This window comes from Physcomitrium patens, chromosome 25 (genome assembly GCF_059467195.1).
Source record: "Physcomitrium patens ecotype Gransden chromosome 25, ASM5946719v1, whole genome shotgun sequence".
NCBI lineage: Eukaryota > Viridiplantae > Streptophyta > Bryopsida > Funariales > Funariaceae > Physcomitrium > Physcomitrium patens.
In genome coordinates, this window is record NC_143434.1 from 14654983 (window position 1) to 14676580 (window position 21598).

Genomic DNA, 21598 nt, shown 5'->3' on the forward strand with positions numbered 1-21598 from the left:
GCCCCACACACCAAAAGGCGACATGACAGGTCATGTTTTTTTTTGCCCCAACGCACGAAATCGGAGTGGCTTCAGTTGCAACTCAGCTTTCATGGTCCGGATGCGGCGTAGGTCTCAGGAAGAGGATCGAAAGTCTTGCATCTAGTGCTGCTGGTGCCTTTACCTGTGGTGAGGAGCGGCGCTGTCTGTGTGATGCCATGGCCACAGCCAAAGTTAAGGTTCTAACTTACCCACCTGCAGGGATTCTGCTGAGCTGAGTAAGTTAGTAGAGCTGTGTTCATCGCTCACGCGTATGACCTCACGCTCTGATATAACTCTGTCTTCTCTTCTTCACTGACCCAGTCTGTCACGTTACATGCTTGTTGATGATGCGTGCTGGTCTCGCTGCTGCGGCGTCCACCGTGGTGTCAGTTATTTCTATTCTACACAACCACAGAGAGAGGAGACGCGTGTCGCGTAGCTCACGACCCTAGTCTTTGTAAATCCACATCTTTCGTTTTGGAAACATTTACTGCCCTGAAGATATTTCTGATTGTTAGTTATTCGTTTTGTTTGTTTGTTTGTTTATCTTTTGGCAAAGCAGTGTTCAATCTTGTGCAAGGGTCCACCATGGATGGTTGTGATTTCATAGTTTGAATTTGAGTTGTTGATTTCTTTGGTGCTGAATTGCAAACTTGACTACTATTTGTCAGTTTTGGTGGTTGATAATCATTTTGGGCCTTCAAATTTTTCACCTAAGTAGACACAGATTGTAAAACCTGCATAGTTTTCAAGTAATATGTTTATACTTTTTAGACATGCCCTGTATACAAAAATTCATAGTTTTTCTAATTGTTTATATTTATGTTTATGCTTTTCTTTTTCTTTTTCTTTTTTCCCCTCTCTAATCGCCTTAAATACAGTTTTAAAGAATTAATCATTTTTAGAATACTGTGAAGTAAGTGTGTTACATCAAGGCATCAATTACCAAGAACCCATGTAACTAATTTTAGATACAAACACATTTCAGATTGAGTTCCAATTCTGATTCAATTTGTGCTTTTAATTTGTTTTTGTGCATCAATGTTTTGTTTAATGTTGATGATGAAATAATTTTACTTAAAGGATAACTTAAACCTAAAATTATGTTCCGTATATATATATATATATATATATATACACACACATAGGGAGTTGTTAAAGCCACACCTCCCAAACCATGTGATGATTAATTTTGGAAGATAGGGAACAAAGCACAAGGGTCCGAAACAAGGGACTCATGTCAATGGAAATGGAGATAGATAGAATCAATCATGATATGGTAATGTGAGGTGTGACTTTAGCAACTCCCTATATATATATATATATATATAACTTTATCTAATTATAAGTTTGATAATAAGAAACTATATCTGATCATTATTAAGAAATTAAAAATCAAACATAATTAAAAACAAAAATCAATAATTTTTTCATGCCATTAAAAATTAAAATGATAATAAACTTTTATAGAAAATTTTATACTTATTTCAATACTATAGCAAAGATAGAAAATTATATGTAGCATATAAATATTATTTTGTACAAAAAAAATGAATATTTATATATATATGTGGATATTTATTTTGATTATTTAAATAGTTATATATTTTTTATTTAATAAATAAATTAAATCAAAGTTAAGTTTTAAATTCTTTATAAATATAGATATTGAAATAAAATCTTAAATTAGAAGTTATAAAAGCCACATAAGTTACAATAATACTTTTTTTAAAATCCATATAGATAAAATATTATATTTAAAATATATTTATATATTTACATATTATTTTATTTTAAAAAATATAAAATATAAACTATTTAATAATTTTACATATTTTAAGCTGGTTTTTTTAAAAGAAAAAAATTATTAAATATGAAAATTAAATAAATTTTAATTAATTAATTATTAAAAAGACATTGATAAAATTTTATATTATTTTATTTATTTATTTATTGGTCATATTGTGCATATGAAGAGGTTGATCTTACTTCTTTTTATACAATTCTTTGTATGTAGTAGGTTTGCAATTATTAACAATACTTATCAAAGACTTTTTATAAAATAACACACGTGTATTCAATCAAACAAAGAAATAAGATGAGACAATAGATATAATTTGAAAATGTTAGAATTGTATTTGTCAAGTATAGAGGAAATAATGAGTCTTGAATTATGATCAAAGTAAAGAAAAAGGAATTGAGAAGACAATAGATAACTTCTATTTACAAGTACATTGTGCATCTATGAATACATGTAGATTCAATCTACTTCTAGAAAAAATCTTCAATATTCAATATATACATATATAATCTAATTATTATATTTCTACTTACTTTAATTTAAATCTATTTACTCAAGCAATATAAGTTGTTACAACAACATTGTGAATTTTACCACATGCAATGTATTAATCTTCTAAGTTGCTAATATAATAAGTTTTTATCATCATATTGGTAAGAATTAAAAGGAATGTTCTACCAATATAATATATATATCTAATACTTACATCTTTTTTCTAATTGAAACATCAAAATATCTCAAGTTAATTGATGAAAAATTAGACCACATATTTGTTTAGGTGAAAATACTTCCAATTCTTTTGTTTTGTTTGCAATCCACAACTTTGTATTAAATCTTGTCATTATCATATAAATGCAATAGAAGTATATCTTTTATTAGTTATAAAGATAAACATAAACTTATCATAAATATAGAAGAATGTTAAATAGATATAGATTTTTACTAAAACAACCTACCCATGATGAAGAATATGGTAATTATGATAAATGTGGTTGGTTTTGAATGGTTCCAAATCCAATAATAGAGAAATAAATCTAGAGGTCATTTCTTTTCTTTTCATGATAGTTAGGATGAGTGGGTCAATTTAGTAAAAGTGTGGATCTATTCAACATTCTCTTAAATATATGCTTATTTAATAAATTTATCTATTTAATCAACATCCACACAAATTTAGAAAAAATTAACAATGTTGAGTTGTTGATAACAATTGCAAGAGAATCAACATGAAATACCGCAACAGTCACAAATAATAACCATACCCACTCCCTTGCAGCAACAATATGACCTCAAAATAGAACCTTTGTTGTGTTGGGCATGGTATTTGAGTCTTTAAGATCCTATAGAATTGACAGTTACCAAAGTTTAAAAAACATTAAATGAACAACTAAAATTCAACAAAGACAAGATATCTTCATGCACCATGTGGAAGACATGCAACATGAGCAACTTATATCATTGCAAAAAGCATATTTTTTAAATTTTTTTTTATTCCAATTGATTTGAAGATAGATTATAATTTTTACTCCAATTGATTTGAATATATATATATATATATATATATATATGTCATATACTTAAGTATAAATAAGTGGTCAAGTCCATTACTAAAGTTAAATTTTAGAGTCAAAAGGAATCGAAAGGAAGCAACGCAAGAGGAGAGACTGTCCACGTCACAGCAGCGCATACTAGGCTACGACTTCCACGTCACACAGATTACATGCTAATCTGGACTGCCACGTCAGGAACGAGGTGCCACTTGGCAGGATTCCCCACTTTTTGCTTTTTCGCGGTGCTTCGAAAAGGTGCTCTTCCCTGGAGCCACTTTTTTTGGTCTGCCGCGGCGAGTTGCTGAATGTTAGCAAGCCTGAATTCCATCACCCCTTTTGGCAAGTCTTGCTTTACTTGCTTGCTTGCTTGCTTGCTTGCTTGATTCCTGGCCTTCAGTGCAATTTGGCAAGTCTTGCTTTACTTGCTTGCTTGCTTGATTCCTGGCCTTCAGTGCAAGGTTGGTGCCTTCTCATTGCGTCACCCAAAACCCAATTTCCTGAGCATTTTTCTTTCATCTTTTTTTTGGGTTGTTTTGCAGGGGGTGCTACAGTTCGGGTTTTTCTTCGTTTTTTTTTTTTTTTTTTTTTTTTTTTTTTCTCTTTCGCGTTGTTGGGTTGGAGGTTCCGACCATCAAGTGCATGCAGACGTAACTTGAGGAGTATGCGAACGCATTCTTTTTTGGGTTTTTATACTTGGTCCGTCTGCAACTGAGATGATGGTGATGATGCGAGAAGTTGACGATTTGTGGTGAGGTTGGTGTTGGTTAAGGACGAGGGATTGTTGGGTGGGTTTTTTTGTGGCGGGTTGGGTCTGAACCACATTGCGTGAGATCAAAGAGATTTAGGGTTTTTTTTCTCACTCAATTGGGGTCTAGTGATGATGTGATTGGTCTGGGATTCGAGGATTTCTGTCATTCACCCTTGGGTAGATACTTGGAGGAAACGCATCTTTCATTGAGTTGCATGCCCATTCATGCTCTTGCCAGAGGGTTGCGGCTTTTTCACAGTAAGCTGCATTGCCGCATTCGACAGAATTTTTCAGGATTCCGCGGGCGCATTTTTTTTTTTTTTTTTTTTTTTTTTTTTTTTGTGTGTGTTTTTTTTTTCGTGACCAATCTGCGATTTCTTTTCTAAGGCTTCTCAGGACATGATAGCGAGTTTATGTATCCATGATTGTTTTCTTTTTTGCAAACCATGCAGGAACTTCGTTTATCTGAATCTGGATTGTGAGTACTTAACCTTTGGAGCTTGCGGCCTGGACGGTGTTTGCCAGTCGGGAAGGAGACGGCGGAGTACATTTTTTGGTGCAGGCCCTTTCTCTGAATTTTCTAGGTACATAAATTCATACTGCCACCTGGACCTTCTTTGTACTCGTTTTTCTTAGCCTAGCAAGGCTACAGTAATCTCTTTCCCTTACATTGGGGGTTGAGGGATAGCCATGTACGTCGGATTTTCCCCCTTCAAGAGTTTCAGTGTTCAATTTGGACGTGAATTCAAAAATTTGATTTTCATGGAAAGAATTTCTGCTTTTATTTCGGCCCTGTTTTTGAAAGCTTTAACGTCGATTTGAGAAGCTTATCACAACCTTCTGTATACTTACGGACTTTTTTCCCACAATGGTTGATGGAAGTAGTGAATATCGGTGTAGACTTAATGCCAGAAGGTGAACTTGGAGTCATTTGAATAAAAACTGGATGCCTGATCAAGACGACTATTGTGACTATTCAAAGGAAACAAGTGTTCCGAAAATAGGCTTGACTTTTCAAAGACTTATAGTGTTGTGATGCTACTGAGGAAGAGTGATCATGAAAATTCTTTGAAATATGCATTGTGAGATACGTTCAAAGTTCCATAAAAATGTTGATGACATGCGATCATGTTTCTACCAGCATGACCAGCAGCTGAGCTTTATATATATTGAGGGTGTTTCTACATTCTGGCATTTAAATCGAACCTGAAGTGAATTTAAGAGAAGAAGTGCTCTGTTTACCCAGACTTTTTTTTCATAAAGCTAAGGTGCTCCAGAACTCGAGAATTCACTATTGCCGGACGTACTGCAACCATCACCACTTCCTAAGAATTCTTCCACGAGACGATTTGTACTGTTGTTAGTAATACAAAGAGAACTAAGGCAGTATCGTATAAAAGCATTGAGTTGATCATAGACACTTTTGATTATTTGGGCCAACTTGTGCATTCTCAAAATGAATGTGTTGGCTTCGCAGCTGCCACAGATGGACCTGGATTGTGGAAAGCGTCAGAATGGTTCGATTCATGCATGCTCCCAGCGCTCAATGGAAGAACACCTTCAGGAAACAAGCATTGGAGATGGTGACGCCCACCTGGTTGAGTTTTCCGAGGCCATGCGAGGTAAAGAACAAATACCTCTTTTTTTAATCTTATGAAGTTTGTATATCATGTTCTTCGGCAACCTCACATGAACCGCAAACACACTAGCTTGCATTTTTTTATTTTAAGATTATTATGTTTTGTTCATTACTTGTTAGAATTTCCTTTATTCTGTGTAGGTTATCTACCAGGGTTCTTACAATGGTTTTGAAATTTGTAGCTGTTAAAAAGGCCCTTCGGCAGGTATCTGAAAGTAAAGCTAGAGCTCTAGACGAAGCTGCTGAGTGGAGGCGGAAGTACGAGATGGAACATCTGAGGGCTGCTATTTTGGAGCAGAAGCAGAAAAAGAGAGAGCAGTACATAGACCAATCACCTCCTGGTTTGTCAAACATCCCGGAATCCTACAATAGCGGCCTGCTTTCATAGTGTTTTTGCTTGAAAACAGTAGCCGTCCTTGTGTATTTGTGAAGATTCAATACAGTTCCCATTATTTAAGCTCATTACTTTAGTATTCTAAATATATTTCTATGATCAGATTCTTGGAGTCCAGCTGAACCGCTGGATTCAGAGAAATCGGACCCTGAGAATGGCGAAGAAAGTCCAGTTGGTTCTGTGAATGGATGGTTGCCTCCTCATAGCAATTCTGAGTGTTGCAAGAGAGAAGGCATCTGCACTCAACAAATATTGCGCAGTCACAGCGGTTCAACTAGCAACATGTCGCTGTTGACTCGAGCACCACAAGCCGCAGAGAAGGTGAGATTTTGTAGGACGTTCCATATCATCTCCATTTTTTGGTTCATGAATTTCTCGACTCTATTTTCAAGTAACCTTTCAGTCCATTGGTACGTCTCCCTAATGACACTGTTGTTTGTTTTTTTACAGGCGTCGTTCAGATTACAATGGGGCTGTGCGGGCAAGAAGGATTCAAGAAATCACACGCATGATGTTGTGTCCTTCGAGTGTGGAAATATCACAACAGCTAGTCGGAGTAGCAAACAGGTATGGTGTTTGCTTTTGTCTTGTTAAGGGTATTTGTCCACCATGCCTTGTGTTGTTTAGTGCAAGTTGCGGGAAACTGATGGAAGCGTATTGCATAGTCAGTTTGTCAAATTGTATGTTTAGTAAAACTGTATAGCTCTGAAGCTCATCCAAAATATTTCAATGTCTAAGCGAGGATTTTAATTTTTAATTTGTAAATCATCGTATTTACTTTTTACGTGAACTATTTCAGATAACGCTGGTGTGGAACTCTCCTCCTCAGTCGGTGTTTATATTGTGCAAGCCCAGTGCTTCAGACGTCACTGCCATCTGCAAAGAGATGATCAGGTGAATTTTTACCAATCTGCGATAAGTTGCTGGGGAGGCTGTATTACGCATGCTAACAACAATTTGGTTCGATTTTTAATTCAACTGGTACTTATAATCGTTTGCTCAAAGTGGGTGTTTCTGATGTCAAAATTATTTTATTAACTGATATTTTTAACATTTTAATCAACTAGCTTCCCCCTGCACACACCGTGAGCCTGCCACCTAGTAACAAAATCTTTCAAGTTTAGCTTTATAATTAAAACGTTAGCAACTGGTGTTTACCGTACGTTAGTGAAAATAAAAGTAGGGTAGTTGTAGAGCCTGATTGATCCGAGGCAAAATATATACAAACTGATATACAAATAAACAACCTTGAATTCTCTACCACTGCATCATAGCTACGACTCGGTTCGCTGCGACCTTGCTACGTCTCAATAAATTTTGGAGGACCATGCACGATGTGTTCAGTGACCCTAGTGAATGTGGAAAGGAATCACGTTTTTCAGGATAGATGGTTTGTCATCCTGTTCCTGCCACATGTAGAATCATGAAGCATTGTTAATGCCTATAGCTGGAGTAGTGACCTATTACTCACTCCCGGATGCACTTGTCTTGCTGTAGGTGGTTAAAGGAGGAAAAAGGAATTGGAGTATACGTAGAGCCTTCTATGAAAAGGGAACTTTTGGATGACAGTTCCTACTTCCGTTGCGTTCAAGCTTGTGAAACAGGTGCGTATGATGGTGGAGATCATGAACGTGGTTATCTAGATAGTCGTTACTCGTGAGTTCAGGATCAAGGGCCTGCATATTATTCTACAGAAGACCATCAATTTCCAGTCATTTTTTTTATATGATTAACTTCTTTGATGAAAGGAAATCTGACTAACGCGTACAAGGGCTACAGTTAGTGCTACTGTCTACAAATTCAGCGTCTCTGGACATGATTGGACTAACTCACATGCTTGTGCATATGGTGCTTACACTCTTGTGTTGGTTGGTTCTCCTCATAGAGCAAGAAGTTCATGAGGTTCATACTAAAGTGGACTTGGTAATTACGTTGGGCGGTGATGGGACGGTACTCTGGGTATTTTTTTTAAACCATCTCACATATTTGTGAAAAATTTCTGTGATACAAGTTTGGGTATGCATTGTCAGTTTTTTCTATTTCTTTTTGTTGCACCTTCGTGTGCTCGTGTTATCAATCATTCTTCAGATCTTGTATTTTTAAAGCGGAGGTTATGGGCTTGAGATGGTTTTTGATGCTTCAAGAAGGGTAACCTTACATCAATCCTGCATTTATTGTATTTATTGTAGAACTCTATATTCTGCTTCTATGAACTATCTTGTTCGCCAACACGTTTTTCTGTTCACTTCAACCAGATGGAACTATGATGCTGTGTGTAGGCTGCGAATATGTTCAAGGGTCCCGTGCCTCCTGTCGTATCTTTCTCTATGGGCTCTCTTGGTTTTATGACACCATTTCGTATCCTATTTTATAAAACTAGTTTTCTCGTTTTGTCCTTGATAGCTGTGAGATTGTTTTGTGCCACTGTCTTTTTCTTAGCAGATGCTATGCGTTCCACTGTGAAGTTTTCTGCAGCAAAATCAGTGCTTAGAATCAGTATCTTCAATTTCCCACCCTAAACTTATTCATCTTTATTTTCTCATGCCTGCATTAGTTTTCCGTTTATCCTTAACCTTAATCTACAGGAAGTGATCGGTATAAAGACTGTTTGCAAACATTGATAAAAGGCCCTGTGTATATTACTCTTCGTCATCGACTTCATTGTCAAATTATCCGGAACCCAGAAGCGGTGAAAGAAGGTGATGATCCGTGTGAAGAGACCCATCTGGTGTTGAACGAGATTGCTATTGACCGAGGGATGTCATCGTTTCTTACAAATCTGGAATGCTACTGTGATGACATATTCCTCACTAGCGTCCAAGGAGACGGCCTTATTCTGTCGACTCCGTCGGGAAGCACTGCATACTCTTTGGCTGCTGGTGGTTCTATGGTTCACCCTCAGGTTTGTGCTCATAACTTAATTCGAATAAAATTGTACACAATTTATTTCCCTTCTTTTTCCCAGACGGCTATGCTGTGTCCCGTTGCTTGAAACCTAGATTACCATATAAACTGCAGCTGAACAGACATCATTTACGCATACATACGGTTGAATAGCAAATCAGCACAATATATCAAACATCCACAAAGCTCTGGTTGCAATGGAATATATAGCAGCCAGGTCAGGTTCTCTTATTTATTTGCACCTTCGTTGGTTGGAAACGAAAGATCAGAATTGGCTCTGATAAACATTTATTTCTGTCTTATGTTTATCTATATTAAGATGTAACGTCTTTTCTTCGTCATATGTTGCAGGTTCCAGGAATTCTGTTCACACCAATTTGTCCCCACTCGTTATCTTTCAGGCCTCTGATTTTGCCCGAGTATGTGACAATCAGAGTTCAGGTAAGTTTATTTGTTCAACTTTCATTGGTGAAATGTTCTCCACTGCAAGTCCGGGCAACGGATGTTATTGCAGCAGCTGCAATTCTTGTTGGTAACACGACCTATCTGAATGACATATCTTAGATTGGTGCATCGCTCTAAATATAGACTGTAGCTTGTGACAAGCAGATTTTAGTTGGATTAATTGTTTGACACAAATGTTTCTTATGTAATGTGCAGGTGCCCCGGAATAGTAGGGGACAAGCTTGGGCAAGTTTTGATGGAAAGGATAGGCAACAGCTGAATGAAGGTGATGCACTGTTATGTCACATGTCTGCATGGCCCGTTCCTGCAGCATGTGATATTGAATCAACCACAGATTTTCTTCAAAGTGTTCGAGATGGTTTGCACTGGAATCTTCGGAAGCGGCAGGGATCTGAAGGGCCTACATCCAATTAGTATACTGTAAAATATGATTCTTGTTTTCCTTGAAGAATTCCCATTGACTGGAGATCGAGTAAGCTTCATGAATATTAAAGAGATTTTGTTCAATTGCTAATAATAACAACTTGCAAACTAGGTCAACTAGTTCATTGAAATCTCTTTTTATTGTGGTTGAAAGATAGTAACTTGCCTAGATTTATTGTGTTTTGCAAAACCGTGAGGTGTAGCGATAGTGTGCCAGGTCAAGTGCTTACTGTTGTAAAGTTTGAATTGCTAGAATTACAATTGTCCATAATGTATTGGTTATATTATAATTAAAATTTTGAATATTTTTTAGATGGAAAATAATTTACTTTTATAAGAGTTTCTAAAAAAAATTAAAATATAAATAATAACAAGAATCTAAAATAAAATAAAGTATTTTTTAATTATATATGAAGCCTTTATTTATTTATTTTTGTAATTTATATTTATAATGTACATCAAATTTTTGAAACCTTTATTTATTTATTTTTGTAATTTATATTTATAATGTACATCAAATTTTTGAAACCTTACACGTATGTTGTACCATCATATAACCATGTATTGATGTAGAATAATTGATCCAAAAAAAATTGTTATTATGAAATTTGTAATAATATTTTATTGAAATTTAAATCAAAATCTAACTTTTATCTTGATTGTAATCTCAATATTTCTAGATGTAATTTATGATATCATCATCATTGTATTACTTCAAAATGTTCTTTAGTTTTTCTTCAAATCTTATATAACATTAGTTATTAAATTTTTTATGTTATTTTAAAAGAACTTTTAGATTGACATTTATTTATTTATTTATTTATTTTACTTTGTCAACATCTTCTCCTCTCCTATGCCACATCAATAATACACCATTGCTACATGTTAGACAGTAATAAAAAATATTAAAAAAATCAAAACAAAAATAATAATCCACAACACATGAATATTAGCAATACAGAAGCTAATTAAAGCAAACAATAAAAACAATAAAAAAGAGGTATCCACCTATTAGAACCACTATGTAGAGACTCTTTTTTATTTATTTATTTTAGTTTTATATTGTTGATATTCATATGCTATGGATTGTTGTTGTTGTTGTTGTTGTTGTTGTTTTTTTTTTTTTTTTTTTTTTTTTTTTAATTATTTTTGCCTCATTTGTATCCAACTTATTAAAAAAAACTTATAGTAGTGGTATATTTGTTTTGTTGTGGCATAGAGGGTGTCCACGTAATAAAAGGAAGGTTTCTACCTAGCAATTATCATAGACATACATATTTACCTAGATAAAATAAATTAGATAGAAGTAAGTAAATAAATTTGATAATATCTTATGGAGAAACATTTTAGAAGCTCCACAAAGGCAAATTTGACTTTATACATATTTGTAGATGATTATTAAGTTAAAATCTTGGCCAACAAGTTGGTCATGTGACACATATATAGGAAACTTGTCTTACATGTTAAACACGTTCCTCAAGTTGGACATGTATTGGATGTTCTATAGAATGTTATCACGTAGCTCCTAGTTATATAGTATGTATAGAGGCAAGAATGAGGCCTTCTTTACTCTTGTCAATGCCTTACTTGTTTCTATTTTTGTTTCAAAAATTTCTAGTCTTTTTGTCTTTGCTAATAGCTATTCTAATTTTAATATTATACCATCTTTGAGTGATTATCTACTCTCTTCTAGTTACACAAGAGTGTATTGACCTATTGGTTCTTTGTGATTCATGTCCTTGATAGTAGTTTTTTATTTTAATAATAATTTGTTTTTTCAACTTCTTGATTTTTAAAATTAATTTAAAATAAATATTTAAAAACTCATTAATACTTCATAATTGTGAAATGGTAAAATTTCTTATTTGCAAAGAGTAAAGAATGTTGAGAGATAAAATAAAAGAAGAAGAAAGAAGAGGAGGGAAGCAAGGAGTGAAGATTTTAAAATGAAATTTGAACATTTTAGAAAATAATTTTATTAAGTAGGATATTTTGTAGAATGATTTTAAAATAAAATTATTAATAGAAAAATTAATAAAATACAAATCATATGTTTTTAAATTTTTTAAAATAAAAATTATAATTAATTTTAATATTTATTTATACTAATGATAATAAAAATAAAATCATTAAAAACCAATAAAATTAATAAATCAATAAAATAAAGATATTTTAAAATTAATTTATAGATGTCTATTTTTTTTTTCTTTTCATTTTTTAAAAGAAAATAAATTTTAAATTTTTGTAAACTATTAATTTTAATTTTTATTATTCATTACATATTTTATCTTGCTTCTTTTTAATATATGTACATGTTAACCATATAACTTTGTTTACATGCTTATAGTATTATTTGGACTATATGCACAAAGAATCTTTCTATTGTCTAAATTTTATACTTATCTTTCATCTCGTTTATAGTGTTAAAAATTAGAAATAAAAGCTCAATAAACAATATGTAAATTATTTTTTAGAATATAATAATGATCACTTTTTTTTATCTTTTAAAAAAAATTCCAAATTTTCTAGTTGTTTAATATTGAAATTTCTTTGAGTTTTATATTAAAAAATAAACACAACAAAGTTAACCTCCACTTTCCCCCCTAACGGGAAAGTAGACACATACTTTTACCCCACACACCCCAGACAAGGTAAAACATATCAGCGCCTGAACGCCGGCCACGTGTCGCATCATTTAAATATCGTGGTTTCCAAGAATGTCAGAAAATACGATAGATTCTCCGTATATTATATCGAGTACGAAAAATTGAAACATATGAGATACGAATAGAACAGGATACGGGTACATTCCCCAGGATTTCGAACAACTAGCTGTCGCGTTGATAGACATTACGCGCAGACTGCGAGGCTCGCGGCGGGTGGAAATTCAGGGCTGGTTTTGTTAAAATCAATGTTTGTTAGTGGTCTTCTCCGCCTCGCTTACGGCGTTGTTGTTGTTGCTGTTGCGGTGCGCAATCCATCTGCAGTCTGAATGATGGACCTCATCTCGGCGTCGCGATAATCCCTAAGGGAGGGACCATCCCTGGCTTCGACGCAATCTTCCTCTCCTGTCTCCCATTCTGTCAAGCAAGCCGTGGCGAGGGGCTCTCTCAGTTCATAGCCTAGCCTCGCACCCCCTCTCGTGTGTGCTCGTTATCCACTTGGCCGGAATTGCAGGTATGTCAGAGCCCGCGGTGGATCAGGGGAAATCGGTGCCGTGCTGGGAGGCCGCTGTGATTTGTTATTACCTCTCGATTTTGTTTTTCTCCTTGTGGGTTCGGTGTAAATTTCTTTTTCGCTTCGTGGGTCGGACTGAATTGTATCGTGATAAGGGTTGAGAGGAGAACCGTCCTGGGGGCACACAGCAAAGTTCGGAGTTTCGGGTGTCGGTGTGTGGTAGGCTTTGGACCTCAGTTATAGTATTGACGACTGAGGGTGTAGTGGCATTTTCGTATTTTTATTTACTAGAAACAAAAAAAATACTGGCTTGCGTATGGGGTAAAATTCCAGGTTATGGAGATTAGGTCGGTCGTGGTTTGGAGTACCTTGAGTTGATTTTAGTCGGTGGAGTTTTTAAATTAAATTCAAAGAGGTTGATTCTGCTTTTGAGCTAACTGGGAGGGAAGAAATTTTGGGTACTGTAGGGCTGTCAACGCCTGATAACCACTACCTTATGCGGTAGAGTACAACAATGGGGGTCGCATGTTTGGACCTTTGAGGAATTATTCACTGGATTAATTTAGGGTTTCGTTTATTATTATTATTATTATTATTACTGTGATTGTTATTTAGGCATCAAAATCTGTGGCTTGCAATTTGCTTTACTTATTCTTGGAGGGAATTTAATATCGTTTTATCCGAAGCTGGTCATCAAAATCGATTGCTGAGCAGTAGGCGTTCATTTATTTCTTTATTTTCTACCCGCGCGCACGAAATTCTTTGCAGAGTGATTCTTGTTGATGTGGAGATTCGGGTCAAATGGCTCTTATTTGCAGTTTGTGGTAATGATGAGAAAGTTTGAGTGAACGTTGGGTCTCGTAACAGGTTTTCCCTTGCAATTTGGTCGGTGCATGTGTGTTGAAATCATGGGCTGTTTCTTCGGGAAATGGAAATGGGTTTAAAGAATCCTCCAATTGATGATTTTGCCAGTCGAGGACCTTCACGTGTTTGTGTCTGGGATTTTGTCGACAAGTACTGTGGCTTTGGCAGCACTTTTGGGACTTCAGATATCTTTATTGTTACATTTGAAAAGCAATTTTCGAAATCCGCACTGTGAGTGTAATCGGGGTTGCAGATCGCAGCATAAGCTCGTAATGGTTAATGTATTTTTATTTCTATTTAAAAAAATAATATACACTTCATTCTGAGTGAGTATTCCATGGTTTGGGAAGTATGTCTCTTTCCCTTTGTCGTAGTTCTTTCATGTAACGCATTTCAGGGAGCACTTGTGATAAATGACGGGTATGGTTTACATAATCAGTGAACTGGCTGTTTTTACGCCGTAGCACCTTTTCCGCTTCTCATAATTGTTCATTGTGTCATGATTGTGATGCAGTTTACCCTTCAAAGCGAACTTGTAAGAGTGATATTCTTGTGGATATGATTTCAGTGTGATCAGAATGGTACTCGCTTTTACATCTTCATTTCGTCACTTTACGCTTGCAGTATTTTTCTTATTCTTTTTCCTTCTAACCCTTCAGCAATTTGTGGATGAAAACTGATTATCGGCAAGGGCCTGATTGTCAGGTGCATAACGAGCAAGATATAGCAACTGCGGGTAGGAATCTCGTATATTTTCCGCTTTACCGGTCTGGAGGATGGAGTGACCGTGGCATCAGGCAAACATTGGAAGATGCTCATATCTGCATAGACGATCTTCACGATCAGCTGCGATCTCGGGGTGCATTTTATGGGGTGGGTGTGATTATCAATCTTGTCGGATTCACAGGATGCTCGTAGTGTTGTGATTGTAGCCGGAAACCCTGAGCAAATGGTGCTCGACGTAGACTTCTATTAACTTATATCGACTCATCGTTAAAGTGTTCCTGCCTATGAACTCAAAATATTAAATCGTGGACGCTAGAGAACATCGTGAAGAGTGCGAGAATCAGCCGGGAGTCTCCAGTGCTCAATAAGTTAACAGTTCTCTATTAATGTTTGGAGGATTTAATTAATTTATACTGGTATTTTACTTCATTGCCGTGTTACACTTATGAAAACGCCTTGAAATCACTGTCAATTTTACTCAGCTGAGCAGGCTTGTGTGGTTTTATTGATGACCAAGCAGGTCTTCGATGGGCATGATGGCAGTGCGGCAGCTTTGTATGCAAAAGAGAACCTGCTGTCTTTCATACTTCAGAATGCACTGTTCCCTACGTCGGTAGAGGAGGCTGTGAAAGAAGAGTTCCTCAGGCTCGATAGGGACTTCTTGGAAGCTTGTCAACAGGACCACAATCTTCACTCAGGAACTACTGCTCTTATCGCTCTTCTACAATCCAGGTAGTTTATTTATTTTATTATGTTTCATTAAAGTGAAGAAGTTATCAATCGCCCACTTTTACTACTGTCTTATCAGGCGAACCAATGATCTGCTCATCCTATTAGCAACGTTCATGTCATTTTTTCCGAGAACTGAAGTCTAAATGACTCCTTATGCTCAAGCACTTGCTCAGCAAATGCCTACAGATAGAGCAGTTCAATCTTCCCTCAACATACTCCTCCGGGTTAGAATCCTTTCGTAGATGCTGGAGATGATTTTTGTGTTACTTTAATGGCAGCATATGGTTCTTGAACTGCCCATCTGGTTTTCGTAATACTACTACCATCTGTTTTAGTCAATAATGCGATCTATTCTAATGCTGTCAGTTACACTTACTGTTAACAAGCAGGCATCTATAATGGCCATCATGGCCTGTTTATTTATAATCAAATATACTCGATTCCACTCCATCTAATCTTCAGATATACAGCATCCCGTGAAGCTCAACTTAGTTAAATATAGTCCCTATTTAGTTTAACGCTTTATTATGTAAGGACTCTATCATCTAATTAAGAGCATATGAGTCTGAGCGAATAAAAATCCACAAAATAGATTAATCTGTGCTCCATCGGCTTACCAATGTTCTTACCTATAATGAGAGTACACCTTAAGGTTCGCAAATGGCCCATTGTTAAGGTTTATCTTTTCAAGAGGAGAGCCGTTTCAAATATTCTAAATTGAGGGATGTGGGAAATTTTCAGGAACTTGCTGGTGGCGAATGCAGGTGACTGTCGGGCAGTGTTATGTAGGAGGGGCAAGACGGTACCATTGTCCAGCGACCATGCTCCCAATTCTGAGGGTGAAAGGATGCGCATTGAATTAGCAGGGGGGACTGTAACTAGCGATGGATACGTGAACGGGCAGGTGACAGTCACCCGCGCAATTGGAGATTGGCACATGCAAGGTGTAAAGGGTCTCAACGATACTGGACCTGTGATTGCAGAGCCTGAAATTAAGACATTGGAACTCTCTGAAGATGATGAGTTCTTACTTCTGGGATGTGATGGCTTGTGGGAAGTGTTCACTAGCAGTGCTGCTATTGACTTTGCGCGTAGGCAGTTAAGGGAGCACAATGATCCAGAGAAATGCTCTAAAGCACTGGTAGAGGAGGCTCTGAAGCGAAATGCCCAAGACAACATCACAGTTATCACAGTTTGTTTCCAAGCAGAGGCCCCTCCAGACGTTACAGTCGTGGAGACGAGGTCAACAACCAGGAAAGTCAATCTTGAAAGTATGTTATCCTTGCAACAGGATCTTGATATTGCTGAAGCTTCGAACGCATATCGCAGAATTGATTGCTGAAGCTTCGAACTCCTTTAGTCATCTCCAGCATTGTTTCAGTATCTTTTCTGATTCTTTGAGGTTTTAACTCGTAGATCAAGACATGAACTTAATGTCTGAACGAAGTCAGATGGACTTCCTAAGTAGGGATTTGTCAAAAATAACGATCTGTCGCAGATAGAAAGTATTTCACATTGTAGGCGTCTTTTAAGCTTTAGAGTAGAACTCTGGTGTTGTAGTAGCGCACATGAGAAAGCTTAATATCTAAGCACTCATTGAGAAACATTTGTGACCCCAGCACAGATATGGTTAAGCTGGTATAATCACATTTTCGGAGGTCGATTCTGCCTCCTGTAAATGTCTTGGCATGCTTTGATCTAGCAGGAACGAGGCTAGCTTTTGCCTCGTCATGATAACGACTTCTAGTGTATTTCGGAGGCTTCATTGAGATGTTCCGATTTGCGTCCATACCTACATAGGGTGCTTCAATTTCCTGTTCTCTACCGGAAATGCTTGTTTGTGTAGTTTATCCAAATGTGGACCAGGTCTTTCTTCAATGGGAAACAAGAGTTGGCAGGAAACGCCCATCATCCTCGCGACTGCTCCCCGTTTCTGCCACCTTGGTTGGAGTGCAATTCATCTTACAATCAACACTTTAGCATGAATATTTGTCACTCCTGAGATTAATTTGTGTGGTTATCTTAAAATACAGTAGGGTGAAATGCATTGATGGATTGCAAGGTCAGTGGGAGGACAGTTTTGGAAGCTTGTGATGATGTGCTGAAAATATCGTTGTGCCATGGTACTCTCACATGGCACAAGTACCATGCAAGTTGTCAGAAACTGCCAAACTAGGATTCAAACGATTGCATCTTTGTCACATAGGTATATTGTCCAAAATCCCGACTAAATCTACAATTAACTACAGCATTCAAGGCTGTTTCAGCAACTAAAATAAGATAACAAAGTGTAAGATAGTGATACCTTTATCCATTTACTCAACAGGTGGATAATTTAACGTAGTGACATTGACTGAGTATAAGCAGGATGCGTCATGTCCACACGATGTGTCATGTCTTAAGCACCACACTCAACCCCTTCACCCATTCATTCAAATGATGGATACCATCAAACTACAAACTGTAACAGAACCAAAATAGAAATCGAGCAGATTAAGCATCTTTACAGTTAAACATGCACTGGAGAGAGCGGAGCAATGTTGAGATGACAAATGATTACAGTCCAAGAGAATGGTACTAGGAGTGTGTATGTACCAATATATATATATATATATATATATACGTAGAGAGGCGATTATAATGATTCGGTTATTCATGAGTCTGCTAAATCTTCTCATCAATGTGCTATGCACACAGGACAGCCTACGATGGATAACCTGTTATCATGAGTAGGTGTTGCTCTAAAGACACATTCTGTGGATCTACAAATAACCTGTGCGATCAACTCATGAGCTTCATGTTGGATGATACCATTCACAGGTGAATTAATGCATTGTAGGGCCTGTGTTGCACCTGGAACACTTCAGCATGCTCTCTCATGTCCACACGATGAGCTGTCATGCGACAATCCGAACGATGGTTGATTCTAAGCAGTTAAACGGGACGTGGAAAAGCTTAACGGTGATGCCGAATCTATGGTTCACTCTAAACAACATGGAGATAGGATGGTACAACCACGCAGCGCTGAGACGGCGGGGACTCCGTGATTCGTGTGTTGGAGGTACTGTTAAGAAAGGTTGCCAAACGCTTGGTTGATACTGGATGTTTCTTATGGGCTCATAGCTGCGGCAGGCCGTCTTGCTCCAGCATTAGTTCGTCTATCCAATCATCTGATTCCTGTGCGCCTCGGAGGTATTCCATGTCCAGCGGCATGTCTCCATATTCACCTTCAAATCCGACTTCAGCAGTTTTAGGTAGATCTTCAGAGAGGCTAGATAACTCGGAAGATTCATTGGAGGTATCAGTGTCTGCTACTTCAGCCTCTGACATCTCCTTAACTGATTCATCCTGATGCAGTTGAACTCCATTATTCCACATCCGACGGGCTGCCGCCGCTGCTTCTTTAGCTTGCTTCTGAACAAAGCACTTGATTTCGTTCATGCTTTCAGCATTGTCTAGCCGCAGATGAGGCGGCAGCGGTGGAAATTCTCTCTCCAAATCACGGAAATTGTACTTCTTGTCAGGTTTGTTGGTATAGAAAACACCTAAAGATGGAAGCATGACAACAGATTCACAGCAAAGCATCAGGATTCACAACTTCTATTGTTTGAATTGATAAAAGCTGCTTTCTTTAAAGGGATCTGTACTTCGATGATAAGTTGCTCACCAGCATCAAAAGCTCCTGCAGCCTCAACATCCGTACTGTAGGTGCCCAGCCAGATAGTCCTCTTCCACCTTGGAGGTCGAATCTCCACGAGAAACCCCTTGACGCCTTTGCGCGTTCGAACTCCTCTAAATTCATGGTGACCACCAACTTTCACTGCAGACAACTTCCCTAAGTTCCTTTGGTGTACATACTTGCTCAGTCGCGACGAAGACGACCTGACTACTACTTGATTTGGTTGCTGAGATATCAATTTTGAGTTCTTGAAGCCGCCTGAAAGCGTGGTCATCGATCTCACCCGATCTCCAATTTCGGCGCAAGGTCGACTGCTCATTGAACCAATTACCAAATCTTTTAGAAATAAACTTTAAGGAAGAAGCCAAGTTATATGAACTTATGAAATGCTGAATACATATCTCATCATGCTGAAAAGCTTCGGGAATTAAAGTGAACTACCTTTGGAAACTGTTGGCAGTTCTTAGAATGGGAATAGAGCAAAGCTTGTGTCGTCTCCTGCCTGCCCTCCGGCAATGCGGAGCCTGGTTTCCTTGAGCTAAAGGTTGGCTAACAAGCAGAGGATAGGTTTCTGTGGAAGTCTCTCGTTTCATATTCATGGGTGCTTTGCCTGCATCGACTTTGGAAAACTCGTGATGGTCCACCTTGCGCCCACAGCACACGCAATCCGCTTGGTAGGTTACCCTGAAGGCTGGACAACTGGAACACCGCTTTCCAGATTCCAGACCATGACCCAGGGAGTGCAAAAACTGGGCTCTTCGGTCCTGGTCCGGCATCGCACGCGATGATGAGCGACACACAATAAAATCCCCGGGGTAGTGACCGGCGTCCCAAGCGATTAGTCTTATAACGGCTAATACTGGGCGTATCCTTCTTGTTGAGGTTGCTCTGAATCTAAAACCCTTCTCAAAAGTCCTGGTTGATGCCGTTCTGATCTTCACTAGCTGTTCGTTGAGTCAGTGTACGATGCACAAACCAGATCACAATGTCTGTAGAAAACTGCTCAGCTGAAGTGTCAATGCTTTTCACTGGTATGTGGAGCATCCTAACAGTAAGAATTTTTTTTTTTTTTTTTTTTGTTTTTTTTTTACCTCTCTCTCCCTCGTCGCTGAAGATTCGCTCGTAGGAATGCAATCTAACTCTGAAATGAGAAAGTAATCTTCGAACACGTGCCCCCAATCCTTGCGATCAGGGAAGATAAGACCTACCGTACATGGAAGGTCATTCGGCACAAACAGGGGAACAAAAACATGAAGAGTTGGGTGTCCAGTTGTGTGGGAGGATATCGCATTTCTATCACAATGTAATGATAGAACGATTAAAACCCAAACCGGTAAGATTTTGCTGAGTTACTATCCCCACTCCAATTGAACAATTTTACACCGATGCTCAGACGCAGGAAACATGTATCTCTCTGGTAAACAACACTGTCTCTCTCTGGTTGAGTGAGTGCAGAATCGCCCTCCAAACCTCTACTTTACGTCATCGTAGATCACCCGGATCCTCCACTCCTTAACACTTCGACAGCTGATTCCTTAGGCACGAATGTGCAGATAGAGAGACTAACAGGCTACCCTTTCAGCACATAAAGCAGTTCTATAGCTTTGAAGTACTTATTCCTAATCAATCAACTGCCGTGGCAGGACGATAACACCTTATCTCTACTGCGCTGGGAGGGAGGGGACTGCAGGTGCGGTCAACACGTCCAGAGGCGAGGCTGCTCTAAATCTGGGAAAACCTTTCCTAGTCATCTCTCTCTCGACCATGAGAGCGAGACGGAGCGGCAACCACAAGCAGCGAAGTTAATGGAGCTGGCAGGACACTTCCGACATGAATAAGCCACCCACCTACAACGCTCCACACGATTGGTGCAGTTGTTTATAAATGAAGGAAGCCGCAGAGGGCGTGCCAGAGGTTACCTAGGAGATTCCCACCTTTGCAAGATGAACAGTGCCGCAACCAGACGAGCTTTCCCTCCTGATTCGCAATTCTGCTTGCATACATCACTTAACGCTAATTATACGAGTTTAAGGCCAGACTGCTCAAGTGGGACTTACTTAAATCCGGCACCACCCCCACCTCCCCATCTCGCCTGCGGAACTGTTCCCCTGAGCATCAATAATTCCCTAGCATTACTACATCCTGCGGCGCCTCAGGCTCGGCTCTGTACCCAGGTCACACTCCCTGGTGGACCCGTTGATGAACCTTGGAACCACATCAACAGTACTTCCAGCGCCAAGAAATCTGAGTTGTGTAAATTTGGGTCCACACTTGGACTGAAGGGGCAAAAGAACCCACAAGTAATAAGCCCTCTCTTCTGCTTTCGTCTCCTGGCAACAAGCTGTTTTTTTTTTTTAGCTCCTCAACGCCAAACAGGGCAGAGCTTCGGCGTTGTGATTGTAATCATTATGCAGAGTCTCACGGTGAATCCAGTTCCTCTGTGCATGGCCGCCGCTGCATCGACATGCGAACGACGTT

At 38.0% G+C, this 21598-nt stretch overlaps 3 protein-coding genes across 4 annotated transcripts; 2 read left to right on the forward strand and 1 right to left on the reverse strand.

Annotated features, from left to right (window-relative positions):
- Positions 1 to 32: 32 nt before the first annotated feature.
- On the forward strand, positions 33 to 10113 carry LOC112277599 (putative NAD kinase 3). The gene is made up of 16 exons (XM_090247409.1): positions 33 to 218; positions 3565 to 3676; positions 3909 to 3925; positions 4299 to 4375; positions 4570 to 4701; positions 5595 to 5739; positions 5950 to 6097; positions 6254 to 6471; positions 6601 to 6717; positions 6950 to 7044; positions 7648 to 7754; positions 8036 to 8109; positions 8430 to 8508; positions 8736 to 9052; positions 9406 to 9495; positions 9715 to 10113. Exons 1-16 carry the CDS (start codon positions 33 to 35, stop codon positions 9931 to 9933), a joined length of 2133 nt encoding a protein of 710 aa, XP_090103535.1. The 3' UTR covers positions 9934 to 10113.
- A 2659-nt stretch (positions 10114 to 12772) lies between these two features.
- LOC112277464 (putative protein phosphatase 2C 57) lies at positions 12773 to 17181 on the forward strand. 2 transcript variants are annotated; one of them, XM_024509832.3, is made up of 5 exons: positions 12773 to 13119; positions 14498 to 14564; positions 14689 to 14856; positions 15230 to 15441; positions 16183 to 17181. In XM_024509832.3, the coding sequence occupies exons 2-5, from the start codon at positions 14562 to 14564 to the stop codon at positions 16781 to 16783; spliced, it is 984 nt and encodes a 327-aa protein (XP_024365600.1). In that variant the 5' UTR covers positions 12773 to 13119; positions 14498 to 14561; the 3' UTR covers positions 16784 to 17181. The 2 variants fall into 2 exon arrangements, with proteins under 2 accessions (XP_024365600.1, XP_090103596.1); XM_090247470.1 differs by lacking the exon at positions 12773 to 13119 and adding an exon at positions 13375 to 13620.
- Positions 17182 to 17957: 776 nt separating this feature from the next.
- LOC112277463 (uncharacterized) lies at positions 17958 to 20960 on the reverse strand. Its single transcript, XM_024509830.3, has 3 exons — positions 19562 to 20960; positions 19109 to 19431; positions 17958 to 18986 (listed from the first exon to the last, which is right to left on the reverse strand). The coding sequence occupies exons 1-3, from the start codon at positions 19894 to 19896 to the stop codon at positions 18559 to 18561; spliced, it is 1086 nt and encodes a 361-aa protein (XP_024365598.1). The 5' UTR covers positions 19897 to 20960; the 3' UTR covers positions 17958 to 18558.
- Positions 20961 to 21598: the final 638 nt, after the last annotated feature.